The 25,110-nt window shown below is 36.1% G+C and overlaps 1 protein-coding gene across 4 annotated transcripts in view; it reads right to left on the reverse strand.

The window, feature by feature from the left end:
* Prmt3 (protein arginine methyltransferase 3) overlaps positions 1-25,104 on the reverse strand; it is a 113,233-nt gene extending 88,129 nt beyond the window's left edge. For 2 of the 4 annotated variants that reach the window (XM_033764071.1, XM_033764072.1), the window contains exons 1-7: positions 23,268-23,347; positions 21,803-21,852; positions 21,018-21,120; positions 18,603-18,762; positions 17,013-17,154; positions 11,229-11,294; positions 7,452-7,573 (exon numbers count right to left, since the gene is read on the reverse strand). In XM_033764071.1, coding sequence (XP_033619962.1) covers positions 7,452-7,573; positions 11,229-11,294; positions 17,013-17,154; positions 18,603-18,762; positions 21,018-21,120; positions 21,803-21,852; positions 23,268-23,283 — 659 coding nt within the window. In that variant the 5' untranslated portion in view covers positions 23,284-23,347. Of the gene's footprint in view, positions 1-7,451; positions 7,574-11,228; positions 11,295-17,012; positions 17,155-18,602; positions 18,763-19,782; positions 19,952-21,017; positions 21,121-21,802; positions 21,853-23,267; positions 23,351-24,963 lie in introns of those variants that run through there. The other 2 variants (XM_010620415.3, XM_033764073.1) reach the window with 2 other exon arrangements.
* Positions 25,105-25,110: the final 6 nt, after the last annotated feature.

The following is a 25,110-nucleotide window of genomic DNA, read 5'->3' on the forward strand; positions in this document are numbered from 1 at the left end:
GTAACTAAGACATATGTTTAATTTCACTTGTTATTTATGCATATTTCTTTATATTAATGTTCATGTTTTTTATTTGCTTTTAATCTATGTTCTATTTCATATAAAAACAAAGAAAAAAGCTTTTATTGGAGTTTTTCAAAGGGATATTTAACAAAGTTCCTTTTCATGTACTTATTATACTTGCTTGCTATTTACTGAAATCCTTATTAAGGTTTTAACAATTAAACCCTTGAAAGAGAAAGAAAAGGAATGCTTCTTAAAAGAGCAAAATATTCCCATTGTCTAGAAATCTATTCAGAATGGTTATGCTAAAACATGACCAGTGTTCTGTAAAAGGCCATCTGCTCAGGCTGTTTATTGTCTGCTACAAGTCATAATCCTATTTGCATCAGTAATTACTTGTTCAAATATGAATATAACAGGAAAGAGTATGACTGCAGCAAATACACAGGAAAAAAGACAAAGCCTCATAATTCCCAGTAATTTGGATAAAAATCGCTCTAAACAGATACTGTCCACACAGATCACCTCTTTCATGAGACTGTTCATCTTTATCACTACTTAATTATCCATTCATAAAAACACCATAGATTTTACTTAGTTTTCTCAGGTGGTTACTCACTAAATCTTGTTTCATTATAAAAGCACTTGAAATGAATCCTATCTCTGGAAACACCTGCTAAAAACTAGCACAGTACTGCTCTGTAGAAACATGACATTGCAATAAAAAGGCTACTTTAATTCTCTTAACTAAAACAATTTTAAAACACTCACTGTCAATTTCTTTTGCATGGAAATTTTACTAAAACACCACTTTCCTGTATTATTTCCAATCTTAAAAGCAGCAATTTAACTTACTTATGAAACAGGGATGTCATCATGACTAATATCACTGGGCATGGAAAGAAAATAGACAGTGTATGGACTTAAGAATATTCCCTAAGAGAGAAAGAACAGTAAACAGTACAGACTACTACAGAAACTCATATGGCAAACCCTTAAATAAGTGAAACTTCACTTTAGCCAGAAGATGACAGCATCACAGATATATAAGGATCTGGGAGTGGGGGAGGGCATATTTGTGCTTACAACTAGTGTGTTTGTGTTTGTGTGTGTGTGTGTGTGTGTATGTGTGTGAGAAAAACAGCAAATTTAAAGAACAATGAATAATTTAGTATGACGAGAGACACAATGTTTAGTGTGCCAAGATGAAGCTGGGAGATTTTTAGAAGTGATACTAATGAGTCTAGATTTTAAAGACGAGGAGACATTTCAGAATTTCAGAATAAGAAATATAATCAAATCCATAATCTACTTTTGTCCAAAGCGATTTAGGTAAAACACATGGTCAGTGTTTGAAAGGAACACAGGGAAATAGGAAAAATTATAAAAATATGCTGGGAATTCATACAATGAACAACTAATCAAATCGTGACAAAATGATCTTGAGGTTCATCAAGAACAATACATGAATGCTTTTTTTAAAAAAGCACACAAAGGGGAAGAAGGGAGTACCCTGACAGATTGAAAAATATACAAGGGGTGTGATACTACTTTGCTTTCAGTTCTGTATGTCATCAAGGTCCACATATTTATTTCTCTTCTGTTACCCAAATGTGTTAAAAGGGTAACAAAATACAAAATGTTACGTTGACAAATGCATTAAGATGCTAGAATGAAAAATTCTGGCAATTTACCAGGAGAAAAAAAGACAATAAAATCACAGTGGCAGATTTGAAAAGGACCCATGCTGAGAGCATACATTGGAGGAAAACTATAGGGAAGTGGGAGTCATTCTACACAGCATACCGCTGTGGTCTAGAGGTACAGGAAGTGAGAGTGACAAAGGAACTAAAAACTTCGTGGAAGTGTTACACCTTGACCAGGTCTCCCTCTCCTTAGAAAGAAATCTCACACCACTTATCTTTACTAAAGAATCTAGTTCCCTCCATTAATAAAGTCAACAAAAAGCATCAAGGACAGCATGAGGACAGGTTTAAGAAACATTTAGGATAATGAATCACCAGGACTCTGTCTATAACAGCAACTTGGGGTAAGGAAGAAAAAAAGGTCAAGTACGAACCCAAGTTTTTGGTTTGGGTCTGTGAGACATTTACACAGCAGGTCTGATCTATTCAATTCTTGCTTCTCTCTGCAGCCCCAACAATGATTCTTGATTAAACTCTGAGAACAGAATTTCACAGTTATGGGATAATGTTTTTCTATTTGTTGGAAGAGTGAGTCAAGATAAACTAGGTTGATAGCAAGTTTAAATTAAACATAAATCTCACGATACAACTTGGTATCAGACTAGGGTTTATACCATGGCTAGTCACATGGCAGGTAAATGCCTACAAACCAGCTCTTTCAGCACTAGAAGCTCGAAATTTTCAAGCCGACTTCCCCGGGCAGACTTCATGTGTCTGAGATCTGAAGCTGGGGTGTAAAGAGGCATGGCTTGAAGTCTGTATGCGACCTCTCTGCCTATGGATATCTTTTTCCTGTGGATTGTGCACTGCACACAGTGCTGTAATAAACCTTAGCCAAGCACACAGCTTTTTGTAGAACAGTGAGAGTTAGTTCAAGGGATCCACTGAACTACTAGTAGTCATGGACCTCTGAACAGGACTACTGAATGGAGAGGAAATTAAGGGATCTTTAGAATCAAACTCTGGATCAAAGGGCCAGGGATTTAGCTCAGTGGCACCGCACCTACCTTGCAAATGCTGGATCAAGCCCAGGACCTCACACATTCTAGGCAAGTCCTCTACCAATGAGCTACACCCCAGCACTCTTAAAAGAGTTTTCTTAATCATTCTTTTCTCACCATATTCTAGACACAGCAATGTAAAAGACAGTATCTTTCATGTCATGCTGAGATTGAAAGTACTGCACTGTGGCAGTGTCATGGATCAGCCTTCTCATGGCAACTCTTCTCCAGCAACACCTCAGTCTGAATAATGAGCCCTTCCGTGGCTGAGTCAAGAACAAACCAAAGGCAGCCAGAGTGATGAAGAAACTATTACCAGAAGCATCTCTGCTTCCTGAGGGTGAATACAATTGTCTGGCAACTGCAGAACTTTGCTATCCTTAGGTAAGTTTGTATGTTTTGAAATGATCTTTCATTGGAGTTTCTAAAATGATACCAAGAATAAAATACCATTTTTTTATCCTGTTCCATATACCACTTTTAAATTCTATTTGCCCTTACTAACGTCTTACAAAAATCTACATTCCATTTTATTCACATCTGTATATCAGAATAGGCAGCCTTATCTTCTGACACAATTATGCCATCCTGCCTCCTGGACTGGCAGAATAATGACCTGGTATAAACTGAAGAGACTTTTAACAATAAACGGCTTCCTGCATATTCTTTTAAAATACATTCACAGACTTAAGTCATTTCACCCCAGCGCATACACTTCAACATTTCAAGTGGAAAACAAAGGAGATGTATATGAATACTATGAAAATAGCTACCTTTTCACAATACAAAAAATGCAACCAGACGATTTCTGAAGAAACAGTACAAGGGAGGCTCGTCCAAAACAAAAAGGCCTGCTTTTAAAACTCATGTAGGTTCTGTGTAAAGCAAACCAGTGAATGCAACCAGTGCCCACCCTGTAAGTCATTAAATGGAAAGATGGCAGAGCAAGTTGGCCCTGAGGACCAGGAATAAGCTGCCTGGGATCAAATCCGGGCTCTCCTACTAAAAAGGTTAGTCACTTAATCCCTGTGCCTCAATTTCTTCATTTTACAATAAGGACCATAATCTAAACTTACTTCAAATGAAATTCAATAGGAAGTACTAAATTAATGTCAGCAATTTAAATTGTTAAAACAAAGCACTAAAGATTGAGTGCTAAGTCAATTTTCAACAAATGATCTCATGCACTAATATTAAAATGTATTAACACTTTTGCTAATATAATGTGTAAGATGTACCTAAAATACACCAACAAAAACTAAATAGTACATAAAGCATGCAGAGGAAGGAAATCGATAGAACACAATGGCAGAACATTAATCACTTAAAACTGGTCTTAGGTACACAGAGACCCAGATATCAGTCTCTCCACTTTTGTGTATGGTGAAAATTTCAAAAGTAAAGATTCTCAGGAAAAGCTATGCTATTTCAAAGAGTAAGAGGGATGAGACTACACAACTGCTTAACAGTTTTGTGAAAAAATAATTAAATTTTCACTTTAGCAAAACATATCTAGTAGTCCTCTCTATGATTCTAGTAATGACAGTAAAAATAATGCCTATTTTGCACCTTAAACACGATAAGACAAAGGTTTACACAAATATCACTGCACAGTATTTTGATGTAACTATAATATTTGAGTCTCCACCTTAAAAAGAAAAACTATGAATTAAGAGTATTTAACAAACAACTAGATGCACAAGCCTGATCATTAGTACTAACAGCTACAAGATAATAAATATACTTTTTTGGCCTTTTATGTACATCGACTCAGAAAGGGGAAAGAGGAACATGCATTTTCTTGATAATCAGAAAGACAAATCTAGTATTGCTAAAGAGCCATTCTCTGAAGTTCTGGCTTGAAAAGTAAAAGCTAAAGATGAAAAGGGAAGAGCAGTTAATTGCCTTCATACTTAGAACAATACCCCCTTAGCCCTGTAGTTTATCATTTGCTGAAAAAGGACCACTGTTTGTTTGACATTTCTGCTACTGCTCATTGGTACAAAAAGATTGGGGGGGCACATGTGTTCTATTACTGAGCTATCTCCTTGGCCCTCAAGACACTATTTTACCAGAAATAACACTAATAAATGAAAATGATATTTATCCTTTGATTATATAAACAGGTAACCACTGTAGAGTTGAAAAATCCAAGAAATATTAATCCCAACCACCTCAGCTCTATATTAGTCATAAATATATCTTCTAACTCTAATAAAATGACTTGGGATTATGTGGAAAAAAAATATTCTTTTATCTTAATAAAAACATTGTGATTTTAACATCTTAAAATATTTTCAAGGTTTTCTGTACAGGTATTAAATCATCAAGTATTAAGTTTTAAGACATACAGATTGGCTGGACCAAATTAGTTTGGAAAAACATAATTTTTAAGTAACTTTCTTCAAAGAGCTCACTTACATACTACAAATATGCTTAATTTGACTATCATCTCCTCAAACTATAACACTACATCTAAAGTATCAGATCAGGATAAAGCTGATGAACAGAGAAAAAAGGATTAAGAATTAATTTCCCACTGCCAACAATTTCTGTCACAAACCTTCTCCTCATTAAGTGAAAATTAAATATATACATAAGAAATGCTTAAAATGTTTTCCTTAAAAATTGGATAGTGTACCCTCTAGCACTAAATTTTGTACAAGGAATTTTATACAATTTATATACAATGAATTTGAATGTAATCACTGTATGAACATGTTTCCAGAGAAATCATTGGGAATCAAGGCTCCTATAAAATAAAATGATAAAATGGACAAAATAAGAGAATGAATGTTAGCACAATGTTTTTCAGTTTCTTCTTTAACAGCACATACTGCCCTGTTTTATAAAAATAAAAAATGACAGGGCTGGGGATTTAGCTCAGCGGTTTGGTGGCCTGCCTTGCAAGCGCAAGGAACCGAGTTCAATCCCCGGTACCGGAAAAAAATAAACTAAATAAATGAATAAAATAAAAATAAATAAAAAATGACAGGGCTGGGGATTTAGCTCAGCGGTTTGGTGGCCTGCCTTGCAAGCGCAAGGAACCGAGTTCAATCCCCGGTACCGGAAAAAAATAAACTAAATAAATGAATAAAATAAAAATAAATAAAAAATGACAAGTTAAAAACATCAATGAACATAGCCATTCATAAGATTGGAACTTCTAATAGAAATATCTTTCCATAATTTTAGTTATCAACAATATTTTTGTTAATTCTTAAAAATAATCTCTTTGACTAGAGGTTCTCATATGTGAATGATAACAATTCACAATCTAGAGTTCCCTCAGAACCCCCAAAATGACAATGATATACTTAGTTATACATCAGAAAAACTAAAAAAAAAAAAATTTTACTAAATCAGAGAATTGCACATACAATAGCAACTGCAATTCTAGACTATATCAATACTCTAATATAAAATTACAACTACAAAACAATATCTGAAAAATTAACATAATTTATCTACTAATAATAAGTTGGTACTTTTTAACAATAACCATAGTTACAGTCAAACATTTACTATGTGTCAGGCAATACACAAAGTGACTTGTACATATGCCATAGCTATAGTTTATCTCACTCATAGCCACATTATGTGACTATGAAACTGAGGTTTCCAACAGGTTAGACATAATTTAGCCCAAGCTGAAAACACTGTTTAAATGTTCAGTGAGGACTCCGAATTAATCCAAGTAAAGTGAGGACTGTGAATCAACCTGTGCTCTTAATCAAAATATGATCCTTCTATATGACAGGTAAGATCCTAAAAACATTTAAATACTTAATACAGTCATAATTAAATCGAACCAAGCTAGGCATAGTGGCACATGTCTGTAATCCCAGCACTCAGGAGGCTGAGGCAGGAGGATCACTGAGTTTGAGACCTGTGTGGGCTACATAGTGAGTTCCAGGTCAGTCTCAACTATATAGTAAGACCCTGTCTCAAAAAACATACAAACAAATAAACAAAAACATAATTAAATTGTACCCTGTTCAGACAGATCAGTTTCAAGGGTGAAACCTAAATTTCAATGAAAGAACCATTAAAAATTTACTGTAAGAAGCCTCCTATTAATGATTCTGAAAATTACTGCCATTTCAGATGTAAGGTGCTATTGTTATGGACAGAGATAAAGAAATTAGTTGCGTGAGCTGTATTTCAAATACAGCCCTTCTTCTTAGGATGTAAACCAATTACAAAATCCATCACGACAGATTAAAGAGGAGATACTAAGTTTCAGAGGATCAACTAAATCCTCTCTGCCTTATATTTAGCCATTGCAAAATTAAACATAAAGGAGGTACAAGGGCTAGAATCACACACACACACACACACACACACACACACACACACACACAAAATGCCTTTAAATACTATTTGGCAAAGAAAATATTACTGATATAAGTATTTACTTCTATTGAGAGCTCTGTCAATATTAGCTACATACCAATTTCTAATTCCATGTTAGAATTAACATATTTATGAACATAATTCAAAAACAAGAAAACAATATGACAGTAATTCTCACCAATCAGAGCTGTGAAAAGATTACTCAGCATCAGTTCAAACATATCTAACTCAATCCAATTTAAAATCTTAGCATTCTAGAGAAGACTTTTTACTACAAGACAAATGTCTTGAGTCTGTATTACACAGCTAGTAAAGACAAGAAAACTTACTAAATAACTGTCAAATTTTAAAATAATTTTGAATCAAGCCTTAAATGTACATTTACCTAATGATGTCCATCGCCTGGTAAAGTATTTCGGATTGATCAACACCAAGAACTTTTCTCGCCCCAGCTTTAGCAGCAAACATAGAGAGAATTCCAGTTCCACACCCAACATCCAAAACTACCTGGTGTAAGTAAAATGTCAGATGTGAGTGCAAAGGTCTTCTATTTCAAATCCTACTCATATACCACAGTGTTTCTAAGATTATAATAAAAATTGTTAAGTTCATTGGTCAAACATAATATTTACTTGTGGAAACTGAAGATATTATCACTAGTTGCTTTAAATAAGTAACAATATAGTTGAGTCCAACAATACTAAATTTAAGAGATGTTTTACATGAAACAAGTAATTTCTATAAACTTCCAAAATGGGAATTACTGTTTTTAATATCTTTGTTGTCCATATGCTCTAATTTAGGCTCAGTAATTCTAAATTTTAACAGAAACTAATCCTAAGTTTAAGTAGAATTGAGGAAAATTGTCTAATATACTACAATTTAAAAATATTTATAAAGGAACCAAGGTAAAAAAATAACCATATCTCCTCCATCCTCCAAAATAAATACTTCACTCATTTTAACAGGACAAGCCTTACTAGATAAAAATAAGACAGCCTTACTAGATATTAAAACCCAGAAATGGACCCAAATGTACACAACAATTTTAGTGAAAGTTAAGGGCATGTATCAAATTAGGGTGCACTCACACCTTATTTCATCCTCATTTTCCAAATGAGGAAAGCGAGCTTCAGAGGGGAAAGAAACATGTCCAGGGTCATACAGCGGGTAAATTACAGAGCTAGCACCCTCGTGCATGTTGATCCTTTTCTAGAACCTGTACTTTGATAAATTTTAATTGTACTTTTTTATTACATGTAGCTCAGAATTCACTGATAACCAGATAAACTAAAGCTTCCTAGAGCCAAAGAACAGTTAGAAATAACAGAATAAACTAGTATCATTTTATAAAATGATTTGCTTTTTGCTACAAAAAAGAAAAAAAATAAATTTCAACTGTAGATAATAATCAGAAGCATAAAGAAGACAGCTAACTGAGAATTTCTTCAATGGAATACAAATAGAAATTAATTACGAGTGGGTGGTAACAAGATCAAATGTCACCCAAAGTTAAATTAATCTAAGATACCATATGGCCTCCACAGGAGTCTGTGAATTGAATGAAACAGTATTAGGGAAGCAAGGAAGAAAAAGGCAAAAATAGAGGGATGAGCATGGTGGAATTTTTAAAAATTATAAGCAGTCTTGAGAAGTAAATCTCTATTACAAATTACAGAACCTGGTACTGTAACTGAAAGTCTGTTTACACCTCACTGTGATAAATGCAAAGAGAAAAAATGATAATACAATTTAGAAAAAAATTTTATGATTTCCGAGATTTTTTTTCCAAATACTTTTATGACCACATCCTGTTAACAGCAAACAAATCATATGATCTACATATAGGAAAACTAGTATGAATTAGTATGTAATGAATGGGCCCACCAGAAACACTCACTGGAAGTGAACATACTGGTAGTCAACTGTGTGGTGACACAGGGTCAGCGACACTAACCAGAAGGAAAGGCCAGATTTCCTATCTTTCAGTTGCGTGTCTTGATGGAGTCAATTAATCTACTGGTTTACACATTACATTCAAAGCACATGTAAAACAGAGATAAATACTTCCTAGTTATATCATCCAGTGACAATGAGACAATATGTTCAGGAATAATCTCTAAGTTCTCCAATGTTATTTAAATATATGGCACTGTATTTTCTAAATCTATAGCCATAGTATAATATTCTCTCCAATAATTTGAATATATGAGAGCTCTAGATTAATGCTCTTAATTACCGAAAATTATGTCCTAAGTGTGCTTTTCTGAAATTAAAAATTGTTATGTATATTTTTTAAATTACAGTATATTCTGAGAAACCACAGATGCCAAATGAAACCCATTACATACTGAAAGTCAAATGCAAGCATGTTAGGCAAAGCACCAATACAAAATACTCTCAATTTACTAACAAGTCTCTTTGGACTTTGGCAGATTCCATTTCTTAATAAAAGAAGTACATGGAGAACAATGAAATATTTATACACTGTTTTTCATGGTAACTTGAGAATGTATAACATACACATTTTTATAATGCTACTACTGTAATATATAAGAAATAAGGTAATTGTGCATAGATCTAAGTGCACAGTAAGAACTGCTCCATATATATATAAATATTCACAAATAATTTCTTGATGATGAAATAATACATTTTCAGAGTATGTCTGAAACATTTTTCAGTATTTTCTTCCCTAGTATAAGTCTATTCAGACAACACTGAAGGAAAAAAATAACTTACGTCCTTAAATTCTTATGATATTCATATCATAAAACATTAAGAGAAAATAGCTCAAAGACAATGAGGGTGCTTTACAGTAACGAAACCCATGGCATTGAAGAGTAAGAAAGGATTTTTAAAATCTTTACAGATAGGCCCAAAGAGATTCACTGCCCTCACTTGTCCAGAATTTTAAACTAACTCCTAACAATCAAGATTAGTGACTGCCAGAACAGGGCTTATTTTCTACACAATTTATTAAAGAAAGATTATAAAAACTTTGAAAAATGCTGAGTTCCCATTCTAGTCACACAAAATAGAGCATCAGTGCTATCAATTTAGAATACTTCTGATTAAAGTTGCAAGTGAAATACTACTCTTAGGAAAAAGTTATAGAAAATGAGAAGTCATTCCAGGTTATATTGCAAACAATACAAAAATCAGGAAAAGCAGAACTATAAAGAAAGGGTTTTACCCACTTCTGTAACAGCATGCAATAATCTTACAGAAGGAGCTTTTAAAATGGAGATGGGAGAAGCATGGTAAAAATCTGGTATGATCTCAATCTACATATTTTTGAAGTGAAGGGTGGGAGAACCCTCAAGCAAAAGCATAAAAATGGCAGAGATCATAATTCTTGTCTCAACTGGTAGACTCATTTATAATAAGAAGGAACAACCAGAAAACCTGAACTTTTAGGAACCATTCCAGTGGAGAGAGACAGGGAAAGAGGAACAGATGGGGGAGGAAAAGAAGAATGAAAACTCTTATGGGAGGAAGAGCAATAACACAAATTTCAAACACAGACACACCTAGAGTATACTGTCACGTTTGTAACAAAGAGTATTAAACTGTAAAATAGGGCTGGGGATTTAGCTCAGCGGTTCGGTGGCCTGCCTTACAAGTGCAAGGACCCAAGTTCAATCCCCGGTACCAAAAAAAAAACCAAACAACAAACAAACAAAAACTGTAAAATATAAAGCATCTCACAAAGGAGTAAATTAATACGCCATAAGAAAGCAAATAAAATACATTTTACCATATAATATTTAACCCCATTCATTAGCTTCTTACAATTAATTAATTTTTAACTACCTAATACAAACTAGAATAATAAAGTGTGCTTTGATATGGAGCCTAATTCACACGAATTACTATACATTAGAAATATGGTTTAGGAAAAATTATCTGGATAAGCAAAGTTCAAACTGCGTCACTGTAATTAATGACTTTCAATTTAAGAAGAAACGACACTGAATGACGGCACCAGTCTGCATTTCTGTTATCAGCAGGCTGCACTGCAGAGCAGCATCGTAAAAGTCGTCTGTGAAATAAAGCCAGGCGCTACTAAATCAACTGTCACCACCACGGGGACAGAGAGAGGATTTCCACTGCACACAAACACCAGGCAACATACATGTCCGTAGCCTAGGGTGCTCACCTTGTCTTTGAAGATATGTGGGTTTTGGTATATAAAATCTCTGTAGCTTTCTGTCCGTACTTTGTCCTAGGGTGAAGAGAAGAAAATACCATGTTTACAGGACGGCCTAAACAAGTTAAAAATGTTTAGGAAGATGTTTGCTGTTTTATCACACAGTGCTAGTTTCTACAGTCTACAAGTTACTTTTTGCCTGGAAAACCAAATTTATACATATATTTATTTTCCTAAAAGAAAACAAAGGATAGAAATAGCTACAACACACAAAGAAAACATTTATTTAAAGAAAACAGTGAAAGCTGAAAGACCTACTCATGTTCTTTACAAATGTACACATTTTTCTCTTTACATACACTATCCTTATGACTTGAAGTGATAATTAAAGATAACCGAAAAGGCTTTGCTCCTTCACATAAGGACTGGAACATAGAGCACGATACCCTGCACCAGAGCTATGTGAGAATAAGGGAGAAAAGGAATAAAATAGCTCAATGTACAAGTTGCGCGTACTCATGAAAAATGAAGCCACACTAAAGATGTTTTTCTAAGGCAGTCCTTGTCAGCATCTACCTGATTTACAATCCGACTGTTTCTAGAAATTTTTGTAGTGGGAAATGATGCTTGAAAGCCTACAAGCCTAAGAGTAAATCGTCTGAACCCTGCAGCCAACACTGAAATTCTGTCACACCCAAGTCTCACATGATCTGTGACCAAGGCAGGCGGTCAACTTCCTAACATTTACGCTGGTTCATGAACAAAGCTGCTTCCCTAGGCTCAGACACATGCAGACTACAAATCAGCCAGTTAAAGGCTGTGCCACTAGGCAAGGAAAATGTGAATATGAGAAAAGTATCACAAAATGAGAATCCTAATTTAGGGCTGTGCAAAACTCAGTAAAAACAAAATACAGTTGAGCCACTGTAACTGTGCAATTTCAGGTTCGTGGAATTCAATCAACCTCTGATAGTAAGTTTTTTAAAACTGCATCTGTGTTCAACATACATGCTTTCTCTGGGCCATTATTCCCTAAAGAGTACAATATAACAACTATTTACATAGCATTTACACAGAATTATGTATTATAAGTTATCTCCAAATAATTTGAAGTATACAGTAGAATGTGTTTAGGTCTTATGCAAATTTGATGCCACCTTACAGGGTCTGGTGTCCTCCACTGTAACATAACAAATGCTACAGCATCAAAAAATTATACAACTGGGCCAGGGATTTACCTCAGTGGTTCCACAGCCTGCCTCAAAAGTACAAGGTCCCGAGTTCGATCCCCGGTACCAAAAAAAAAAAAATTATACAACCACACACCTCAAAAATATTTGTATGCCAGTATTAAGATTTTTTTTTTTTAAACATAAAGGGGATCTTTAAAAGGTAGGTTGTTTTATTTCTTAGGCCAAAAAAGGGAAATAACCATAATTAAATCCAGGCTTTCTTATTATTTCTAATTGCTTTACCAAAAGAGAAAAAAATCTATTAAACCAGGCTTATTAAATCTCCCTTTTTAACTTTTTTTTAAAGAGGCACTTTAAGAATTACTAGGCTAATCTAATGTTTAAATAAATGTACTACCTTAACTGTCTACCAAAACGGTCCCTTTCGAAGCCTATCATCTCGTGCGCTCCACCGCCTTTGCACTTCTCTCCCCGTCACCGGTGACTCTGCCGGAACAGCAAGCCCTGCAGAAGGGGGCAGTCGGGCAGGCAGCCCCGAGCGCTCTCACCGCCACCCAGTGCTCTGCTCCACTTCATCAACAGCGTCCAGATGCTGGCCAACACCAGCACTTCTGCCCCCTCAACTGCAACCCCTTTCGGGCCCCTGCCACGCTCATCTGTTCCTGCTCGTATGCTCTCACCCCGTTTTGATGAAGCCCGCAGTACACCCAACAGTGCCTCGGATCAACAAGAGCGTCAATTTAGTAACCGATACGTTGAAGAAGAAAAAAATGCAGTGAATGTGAAAATACAAGAAATTAAAAATCAGCCTTCAGGGCCAGGGATTTAGCTCAGTGGCCTGCCTTGCAAGCGCAAGGACCCGTGTTCAATCCCCAGTACCACAAAAACAAACAAACAAACAAGAAAATCAGCCTTCATAGCCATTTCTAAAATCTTATTCTAACAAAAGACTAACATTAAAATAGCAAAGTACTCTTTTGTACCAACCTATTAAAACCAAGAAACACTGGGCCAGGGATTTAGTACCACCTGACTCGTAAGCACAAGGTCCTAGGTTTGATGCCCATAGCAAAAAACAAAACAAAAAAAAACAAGAAACACTGAAGAACCAAATTAGAGCTCCTACACTTAAGGAAAAGATAATATTTTAAGTACATGTCTATAATTCCAGCACTTAGGAGGCTGAGGCGGGAGAATCACAAGTTCAAAGTCAGTCTAGTCTTCCTAACAAGTCTGAGGCCAGTTTGGACTACATACTGAGACCACACCAAAAAATAAAACCCAAAAGACAAACAAAAAAGACAATTATTTTAAGGTGTATACATGTCATGGGGTCATTCCTATCAATCTAAAAAGCCCACAATGAAGCTAAAGACAACAGAAACTTTATATACCTTAAACTTTACACATAAGAACAACAGTTAATTTTTAATTTATACGCTCATGAAGGTAGAGAGAAAACATGAGTTGGGTACAGATACAATGAAGAGACCGTAATAAAGAAAAACTAACATTTCAAGTTAAGAAATAACACCACAGTCTGTGATATATGCACACCCAGAAAAACACTTCCCTTGGAACAATAACAGACAGTAATGCATTTCAACTTTATTAGTCAACAACTCTTCTTCAAAAAGACCAAGTGGCAAGGGATTTTAAAAGGTCATGTAATCTTTCCCCCTATCATCTCTAGAATTCAAAAGACTTTTTATCTCTACTCCAGAAATAAAGTCACAAAATACTTTAAAATTATAATCAAAAGGTGTGTGCAAGCCAATTAAAATATCAGAGACTAACAAAAAATCCAAACTACAGTCTATAAAAGCAAGGCCAATTCTAAACATAAAAATAAGGTCATAAAATCACACAATATTAAAGTATTTAGAAAACTAGGTACCACTGTGGCGGTAGGAAAACCTTCAACTGTTTATTTGTACTAAGAACTGTCCTGGTAAGAAACGGAAGCAATATAGGCTGATATAAGACATACTTCATAGTTGTCCACAGTGCCTAACTTAGCCAAATATGAAATGGATAAACAGTTCTTTCTGAATCAAGTTCACCCATATTTGCTGTGAACACATAACCAAGTCATCACCAAGAGGTAATGATGTTGTAGGACAGCTAAGGGAAACGAGGGCATGAAGAACATTAATAGACACAGTGGACCCTTGACTTATGATCTCAACTGGTTGGCGAGGGCTGGGTGTGACTCAAGTTGGTCAGTTGAAGGCTCAGGTTCCTCTGCACAGCCTCCAAAGTCTCTCTCCTGCACACAGGCAGATCTCAGTGTCTTTAGAGAGACACTGGCCCAGGATTTCTCAATTAGCCCCATACAGGAAAGGACATTGTTGTGTTCCTTCCAGAACTCTATAAGGGTTAAATCTGTATCTGAGACTATCTGGTAGCAAAAGTGGCCACCACTTGGAATGCAAGACTGTTTGTAAGTTAAAACTAAAATTCCAGTCATAATCCAAGTTACTTGTATGTCAGGCCTGTCCTAACTCAAGGGTCCACTATACTTAAGTGATTAATTCTTTAAAAAGAAAAAGCTGGGGCCGGGATTTAGCTCAGTGGTTCTGCGGCCTGCCTTGCAAGCATAAGGGCCTGAGTTCAATCCCTGGTACCAAAAAAAAAAAAAAAAAAAAGAAAAAGCTGGCACTGGAGCTTTTGAGCTGGAACTTCTTAAATCTATACGTACATCAAAAGGCCCAAAAAGATACAGTCAGGTGTAAAGATTCTTCAGTTACTGACAGAGCTGTAGGTGTCCAGGACAGACATTTGTAAGTGTGCAAATGATTTTCTGTGGTGACTGTACTGACAATACCCATACTACAGGGTGTCTCCACGACATTTACCATTTGAAAAGCCAACACCAGTGTCATACCAAAAGTATTCAACTTTCATAAGATTTAAATTAAGGAAGTGATTTAAAATGACAGACATGTACTGGAGATTTAGCTCAGTGGTTCTGCCACCTGCTTCACAAGCGCAAGGTCCTGAGTTTGATCCCTGGTACCAAAAAGAAATAAAATGATAAAATAAAATGACAAAGACTTTAATAAATTCTTTAAAAAAATATTTCAGACATAATTAACTTGAACAAAGAAAATAAAACCTATTTCTTCTAAACAAACTCAGCCAACTTAAAAAAAATTTTACCTCTAGTTTTTCACACTAGAGAAACTATTCGATATTGATATTGTGAAACAGGAAGAAAACGTCTAAAGGAATAGGGGAAGTGGGAAGGGTAGAGGAAAGAAAAGAAGAGAAAAGAAAAAATATGAGAAAAAGAAAAACATGGAAACAAAGTCTTTGTAAATAGATGGGTGGAGGGGGTGAAGGGAGGGTGGGGAAATGGGAAAAAATAAGAACCAAGATACATCATGTAAAGGTACAAGATCCTAATGATGAATGCAACTGTATTGTATACCTAAAATGAACCAATAAACCTAATGGAAAAAAAAAAATCCTAGAAAAAAATTATCTATGTTATTTGTAATGCTACTCCATTACCAAATGACAAACAGAAAGCACAACTGTGACGTGTTATTGGCACTGACATCACACTGCTTTAAAACACCCCAAATAATTACAATCATTATCAACAAGAAAACTTCCACCCTGTGATCCTGAAAACTCAACAAAATATATACACATTTTAAAATACCCCTGGTTACTTAAAATTTGTTTTCAAGGAACCTAGTCTTAGGTCCTTCATTAAATAAAATAATCTTTGGAGGAAGAATCTAGGAAGGAATTTTTGCAGATTGGCTTTAAGAGAACATACTGATGACATCTAAAATTCCCAGAGATAAACATCTAAAAGTTTTAGTTTTTTTTACAATCCAACTTTTATCTGTTAGATATTTTCCGTTTTTTTGAACTACGAAACTTTGTTTTACCTATAAAGAGGTTGATAAGATGTATAATTAACAAGTACAGCTACAAATCGACTTCTATTTTACGTGGACATTATCACTATGAAAATTAAGAGCAACCAGATTTAAATAAATGGTGAACCAACTTAGGAAATATTTTTATATACCAATTATTTCAAGTGTGTCATGCCATAACAAATGTGACATTTATAAAGTTTAGCCAAAACTTATTTACCCAAACTAAGTCAGTACTGACATTTAAAACATTAAAATTAATCATTTCTTTCACTTTAACAAATATGCATAATCTAGTTATTCCTATTTAATGTAACCGTTGCTCTTGAGAAGACTAAAATCATTAGCAGTTGTTTTTTCCAATGTTCTATTCCAAACAAAAAGGAACTTCCTAATAAAGATTAATAATGATCTAAGCAGAATTTATTTTATTTTATTTTTTTGGTACCGGGGATGAAACTCAGGACCTTGCTCTTGTGAGGCAGGCAGCAGCACCACTGAGCTAAATCCTCGGCCCTTAAATTTTAAACAATTTCAGTGCTGCTGTAATCTTCACTTCAAGATGAGTTACTCAGCACCAAAGAGATTTAACAGGCAGTCTAAAAAAATAAAAAAGCAGCAGCAGTTTTCACATATTAAGAAACAAGCCTGTCCCATTCTACTTTTGCATTAGCCTGGATTTGGTGCCTCTGTGTTCATCTGACCTTCAGCATCTCTTCGTGTATCCCATGATGCCCGTATGAGCTGAAATAAACGCCATCCTCATCCTCCTGCAGGTCTGCAATGGCAGTAGATGACGAGCAGGTTCTGACATCTGCGTTCATCACAAAATCCTGAGCAAATTGTCTGTAATCAATTTGAAATACACCCTTGAGACAGGTTTATTGGACCATGAAAAAGGAAAGGCTAGAGGTTGAGAAAGAGGAACGGGGAGGGCATGGAGTGGAGAATGATGAGCCTTTCACATTGCTGTTAACCATCAGCAGCCAAAAGCTCCCCCTGCTGGAGCTTAAGCAATGGCAAATCCTATCCAGGCCATGCGCCCTCCCCTTGGCAAGCTGCAGAAACCATGCCAGGTGCTGATTACAGCTCTTTATAGCTCCCAAATGAACAAAACAAACACATTCCCTTATTCAAATTCCTCATTTCTATGGTTCTAAAATCATTTTTAGCATCTGAATCAAGGTAGTACATTTCATTTCTCTTAATATTCTTTAAAACTGTATTACCATTAGGAGAGTTAAATGAATAGAAAGTAGGCCCAAGTAGGTAACCTATACACACTACCACCACTCAGTAAGACTCTAAAACTCAATCTCTCACCATGACACATTAATAATCTATAAGGCAGGTATGCAAGGGGAGATCATCCAGAAATTTTAGTAATTTTTATAATCTAACATTATCTTCTTAGATATTTTCAGTTTTTCTGAATTAAAAATCTTGCTATTTTAATCTATAATGCTTAACAAAATGTGTAATTACCAAGTACAGCTACAAATCAACTTCTATTTTACATGGACAGAAAGTATTGGCTGCTAGGCTCCCAACCATAAAAATTCAAAAACAAAAGAGGACCTAAAATTGATTGTGCTGGCTTTCATACAGGACAGAAAACTGCCAAACCATCTAATGGGTACTCAGGCAATGGCAACCACCTTCCAAATCCAAAAAGGAAAGCATTGAGTACACCTGTTAGAAATGCTGAATTTCCGGCCTTATTTGCCTCTGCTGAAGCAGAATCTATACTGTATAACAAGATCTCCCCCGGTGATCTGTATGCAGGTCACTTATACTTAGAGGAGGCATTAAATCAGTGGATGCTAACTTACTCACTGCAAAAAACTGCCACCCCTGCTATACTTGGTTTTCTGGTTAATATTACGTCATTGTTACATTCTGATCGTTAAAAAACAAAAATTTCAACATTGCATTTTCCCCAAACCTAAAAAATATTAATCCCTCCACTTTTAAAAAGCTGGTACAGAAAAAGTAAAATGGAGAAACCAATTGCAAATAGGACATTTAAAAGAAAAACATAATATCAAAAGGAAAAATACTCAAGAAGACAACATCCGTCAGAATAATTACCTTTAGTATAAAAGTAATTATGAAGTACAGATAGGTAAAACCATTAAACTTTATATCAATCAAGTATACCGATGCTGTAAATCTTTACTACTACTATACATCTACACTGTGATTTCTAGAATATGACATGTTCTATAGTCTACCTTGCCATTAGCCATGTTATCTGAGGGATCTAAACAGTTTTCTATAAGACTATAAATTACTTCATTCTCTGCAGATCTTCGCGTGCTCTGGCTAATGCAGCTTCAGCAGACAGCGCCCTGGCTTCCATATGCTTCAATTTTTCGACAATAGAAGTATTTTCACTGAGCCCATTGGGATATGAGAACGGGACTGACACTGGTTCATAAAGATCTTCTACATCTAAAGAAATAATCGGATATCATCATCAAGTCATCTTCTAGCAATGAAAAGAGTATGAACACATTAGGAATATATCCTAAATGCTTACTATGTGGCCAACAGAAAAACACTGGTGAAAGTACTTCTACATAAATATTTAACATCCAAATTGTTTCATTCTGAATTCAAAGAATACGCTGTTTGCTTAAGTTCTTCATCAGTTAGATAACTTAAACACAGGTATGTATTGATTATATTGAACCAAGCACAAAAAAGAAAAAAACCTCCTCTTACTGATTATCAGGCAGTTCTCAGGTGCACATGCATTGTATCTCATTTCATCCTCAAAACAAACCTAAGGTCCACCTAGCAGCATGAGTCCTTACCTGCAGCACAGCAGGTAGCACATTAGATTTTCCTCAAGGGACATTGTGTCATTGATCTGAGTAACTTCTCCTGCAGTACCTTTTCTGCTTTTCATGACATTTATCATATTCTACTTCATCTTAAAGTACAGGACAGGCCATTAAAAAAAAACACCTACATATTAGACTGGGGACTCCTGATGAAAGGACTATAACTTTCATTTCTGAGTTCATTAGACATTGAATACACTACCTACATCCAGTGAGTGTTCAGTATAGGATTTTGAATTTAGGAAGTTATGAAGAACACCTTTTGGGCACTTTGTCATTTATCAAAGAGACCAATATGGTCACGCTGAGAAATGAGGTTACAGAAAAAGTTGTCAAGAGGGTTAAGAATAAAGATAGGAATCAAATTTTAGAACAAATTCTAGAACTAGAATCAAATCTCAGAGATCTGGCCCCAAACCTTTATCTTGTAGGTAGAAGGACAAAACAGAAAGCTTATGTGTTTCATCCCATGTCACAATTCGTAAAATCTTAAGCTTGGCACATTAAGGTACTCACTGCCTCATCACAATACCTTACAACTCAAGGGCGATACTTTTCAAGAAACCGAAGGTGATGGAGTCACTGCTCAGACAGAAACTGTCAGGACTATTATCTGCTACTGTACCTCTGTTTATAATAGTCTTGCTGATTTGAAGACAGCAAACCGTCCATCTCCCCTGACTGGCACAAGAGGCATGAGATAAAGTAAGAGTAGAATAAATATGAAAATCCTGGTAGGAAAGGGCTCATCTGTTTCCAGCACTTGCGAGGCTGATGAAGGAGTATTGCCAAGTTCAAGGCCGGCCTGGACTACAGAGTAAGACCCTGTCTCAAAAGAAAAAGAATATATAATTTTGTTTCTATAGATTAGACCTATAAAGTATAAGAAACCAAGATAATTCCCATAAGACTTCTGTGCAATAAGGAAAAAAAAACAAAGCACAGAGCAAATAACTAAAGAAAGCTACAGTCAAGAAATGAGAGAGACCTTGACAGAAGGGAAGCTTCAGTCAGTGAATGAGGATAAGCTCATGAAAACATGAGTGGAATCTGTCCTGCCTCAAAACAAAATATGAGGAGATCAGACATGTTAAGCCAATTGTGGGACCTGAATATTTGAGACAGAAGCAGTAAAACTTAATTCAGTCCACTTTCAAGTTTAAGTCCATTGTCTAATAATTAAAAATTCTTCTCTCAAGCACTACTTTGTTTGAAAATGTCCAATACAAAATATTCAAACATGCTCTTAAATGTAAATTACTCTCTGAAATGGTTACTGTAACTGTCAGCTTCTAAGTGATGAGGCCTTAAGAGAACCACAAAGCCGGTTCCTCCTGACCCATGGGGGGCAGGTTCTATGACCCCCACTGACTTCCTGATACTACGGACAGTACTCAATCCTATATATGTGGTGCTTTGCCTACATACGCAGTGCTATCAAAAAAAGTATAAATCAGCCACAGCAAGAATTAACAGTAACAATAAAACAAATATAACTATACTGTAAGTTTCGTGAATGTGGTCTCCCTCAAAAGGGATCATCTGAACACAAGTACTGTAACAGTTAATTCTAAAATGCTACCAATTAACTACGATGCTATGGTACTAATTAACTAAGGAGTGGATAATACACACAGTGTGGCCACAACATGCACATCCCAGACGAGACACAGCTGGATGTCACAATACTGCATCACACTACTTAGGGCATGCAGTTCGAAATTCATGAGCTGTTTCTTTCTGGACTTCTCCATTTAGTATTTTCAGACTGCAGTGGACTGTAGCTAAGTGAAAATATGGAAAGTGAAACCACACAAAAGGGGGCTGTTTCCATATTGAATGGCAGCATGTTCATCTTACCAAATTGAAGTAAAAGGTCATCTTCTAAGACTGGCTTCAAATACTCTTCTTTCTCCCAAGGCACTGGGTTGTATATGGAATTCATATACTCAACTGTAGGATTCTGGATGTAAAGTTAATTGCATGTTTATTCACTGCATGTAATCATGAATCTATCTGTTAAAAATTAGGAAAATTAGAAAAAGAAATCATATCTTGGGCCAGGGATTTAGCTCAGCGGTTTGGTGGCCTGCCTTGCAAGTGCAAGGACCCGAGTTCAATCACCGGTACCAAAAAAAAAAAAAAAAAAGAAATCATATCTGGATTACACAAAATCACTTATCTCTGTTTAAGGGATTTGTATTGACCTGTAATTCTAAATGGTTTCACTGCAGTTTTCTACCATTTAGATTCAGGAAAAGTGACAATAACACTCATTTAAATGGAACAACAACAACAAAAAAGAACAGTATTGGAAAAAATAGAAAAAGAGCAAAAAAGTATTTGCAGTCACATTAGAAATTATTTGATTTTATGTAACACTATCAGCATTTCCCCTTATCTGACTTGGAGCTACTTTTCACACATTACTGATTTTGTCTTCATCAGAATGACACTTTCAACTATGTGCATTCATTTATGTAGTATTTTACATTTTTCTAGTGCCTCGTGGCCATGATTCCTATAGTATGATGAATGTCAAATTTACACAGTTCCTCAAAGTCCATAAATATTCAGTGCAATGAGAGGCACTGTAGCATCCCCTGTATTTCTAAATAAAATTATAAATTGAGCTTCTGACTTACCTTAAGTCTAATAAAATTTATTAGTTTAATGTATCCATAAAATTCAAGTCCTAAGGGGAGAAAAAAAGACAATTCACCTATTTTATATGAGTTCTGTTTAAGTGAGCTAGTGAGCTATTCTTTAAGGGATTCTCTGATTAGATAATAAAATATTTCTAAACTCTAAACTGCAACCTATAGTTCAAATTTTTATTTTTTCAAAATTAGAAATTATAATTTTGATACAACCAGAAATGACAAATTTTTAATAATTAGTTTTGGAAACTAATTTCTGGAAGTCACTCATTTGTCAGAACTGTACAGATCTGGAAAAGCAGGTCCACAATTTTACCAAGTATTTGGCAGTTAATATTAAAGACTTAGGTTTCTAAAGCTCTAATTTTTATGGTGCCTACAAAAATATCATTTTGTCAAGACTGAATATACAAATTCTACTAGCTTTTCCATGAAGCTAAATGATGCAAATTAAAAAACAATGAGGCATATCATATCTTTCCAGAAATGAAGCACCATTTAAGACAAAGGAAAGTAGTAATATGTTCATTATTATTTGTTGTGAGACAAATTGGACACTATTCATCATGGGAAACTGGTTATTTTTGAGAAATGATGATGTTGTAATAGCATACAAAAACTCCATTCATAAGTGAAAAATTACGTATAAAGTTTGATTTCAACTCAATTTAAAATGGGAGAAAAAAATCAGGCTGCTGCTTATATGACTTCCAAAAGTAGTTATACGTGAATTTATGATTTATAAACGTATCACATATTTATCTGAGACCTAAACATCTATCTAGTATTTGCCATTCTCCAACAATTTGTGTTAATAAACACAGGGACCAAAGGCCAAGTCTATATTTAGTTAATTTTAGTGGAATAGTATAACTCTTCTATATCCATTTGAAGTAGAAAGCTTTACGTAAGTTTAAATGCAAGGCAATAGAAACACCACCTGAATATTTTGCATACTATCTTAACTCCCTCAGTGCACTTTCTAACCAAATTTATAAAACTTTTTTTTTTTTTTTTTTTTTTAAGACAGGGTCTCACTCTGTAGTCCAGGCTGGCCTCAAACTCTTGGCAATCCTCCTGCCTCTGCCCCTCGAGTGCAGGGATTACAAGCATGTTACCATGCTCAGCTTATAACTCAGTTTTGTAGACCTCTAAGTTCACGTTTATACTTTGCTGATTGTCTTCTTTTACAAGGACCCACCACCTCTCCCAAATGCACTCATATGCCAGTTTCTTCCCCCTTTTAAATTGTGAAGCCATTATAAGCTTAAATACAGTGAATTTTGCCCAAAAGAGTAACTTAATATCTTTCCTCACGTGCTACTTGTCAAAAACATTCCCATAAGAGAAGCTGTGGTCTCACTATATTGCACTTGCATAAAAAAAGGGCCTGAAAATTTGAACTTAAAACTTCCCAAGTAAAATTACCTTTATTCTACAAAATACTCACCATGTTTATGGACCATGCTATCGATATTAAATTGATGCTCTGATTTACAGTGTGAAAATGTCTCTTCAGCGGATGTGAATAACCTGAAAAATCAAAGGACAGTTTCAGGGAACAACCCCATCCGTCTAAATAGTGACTTCATATCAAATTTTTTTTTTTCCACTCAGTTGATTTCTAGTTTTAAAAGATGTATATGTAGATGAATGACTGAAACCCAGTACTTGTGAGAATTACTACTTCACATCCATATTTAACATTTAAATTCACTACCCTTTAAACAGCACTGAATTTATCAAAAGGCTCTTAGGAAAGACAAGCTCCCTTTGATTTTGTGTATCTCAAGTCATGAAAACTACGCCTTTAGATTCCCCACCCCCAAGGGTCAACTGTTTTACAGAGGCTTTGAAGTGGCACAGTTCAAACTGCTTTTAGAAATACAGAATAAAATGTAATTTCACAGCTGGCACATCCCCAAAGTGCCGTATTTCCAAGGTGGTTTGTGGTGTTCCCACCGTACTTGCATTAGACACAGTGAGGCCCAGGCCTCTTTATTATGCCACCTGCACACCTGAAGAACACCAAAGGTAAGACTACACCACAGAGATGCTGCGTGACTCTTCTATATGCCAAGCACATGCGCAGTAGTTTTCAAATGTTCATCAAGATAGGTTATTTGCAGTATCTATGGAGCCTGTCAGAAGGGACTGCAACACGGATGTACCATAAATACTACTTTACCATAGCTAGCGTCTGCACGAACACTCTCCCTCACCAAGGAGGCCACACAGGAGAACACTGATCACCACCCATCGATTCCAAGCCAATCAGTACAGGACACGGTGGACAAAGCTCATTAAGGCCACACTGGCCAAGCCAATCAGCTCTCTTTCATGCCCTCTTGCCCACAGCAGTCAAGTCCTAGTTTCTTGAGGCTAAATTGCAGAATTTTAAGTGGAATGTGTTTGTGAATAAAAACCACAGGTTTCTGACCTTGTACAAGTCCCCCAAAGTGAAAAAGGGCATCAATTCCTGAGAAGCGGGGTAGCCCTACTTAAGATGAACTTAAGACTAAACGGCTCAAATTGAAATATTACATCTGAGCAGCTCTCCGTTGCTCCAAAACTTAGTAACGGTGTCATATGGAAGGGTGTCCAGGGATCACCTAAATCAGTGTGACTCCCAAACTTGTTACTCGAATACCGTTAGAATCACCTCAGTGTTTTTATTGAAACTACAATTCCAAGCAGGCGTGGTGGTGCAAGCCTGTAATCCCAGCACTGAGGAGGCTGAGGCAGGAGGACTGCGCTGAGTTGGAGGCCAGTCAGTGCTACACACTGAGTTCATGGACAGCTGGAACTAAATAGCAAGACGTTGTCTGAAAAACCAAAACAGAACCAAATAGACCCCACCACAATTCCTACACCCATCCTGATTTAGAAAGGCTGAGGTGTACGGTTCACTGTCTGCTGCTTGTGGTATCTCAGCTGCAAGGGTGCAAACCACTTAAGGAGGCCACAGTTCAGTCCAACGTGGTCTCGTGTTACGCCAGGGAAACAGGCCCGCTGGAGACACACAGCACCACCTGGACGGCTGCGCACGGCTCCTCCCTCCACACCAAGGCGGGTCTTCCTTCTGCGGGGGCCATCGCCCACCCCACGGGCTGCTCCGGGGCGCACGGCACACCCCGGGGACGAACCTGTTACAGAACAGGCAGGGCGTCTGCAGCCTGTCGTGGGGCTGGTCGGCCTCGTCCTCATCCTCCCAGGCGGCCTCGTCCCCGCTGTCCGACAGTTCTGGCAGGTCGTCGTCCTGCTCCTCGGCGCCCCGGCCACCTAGCACACGC

The sequence above is a fragment of the Fukomys damarensis genome, unplaced genomic scaffold (genome assembly GCF_012274545.1).
Source record: "Fukomys damarensis isolate Sample0158 unplaced genomic scaffold, DMR_v1.0_HiC HiC_scaffold_16, whole genome shotgun sequence".
Taxonomy (NCBI): Eukaryota; Metazoa; Chordata; class Mammalia; order Rodentia; family Bathyergidae; genus Fukomys; species Fukomys damarensis.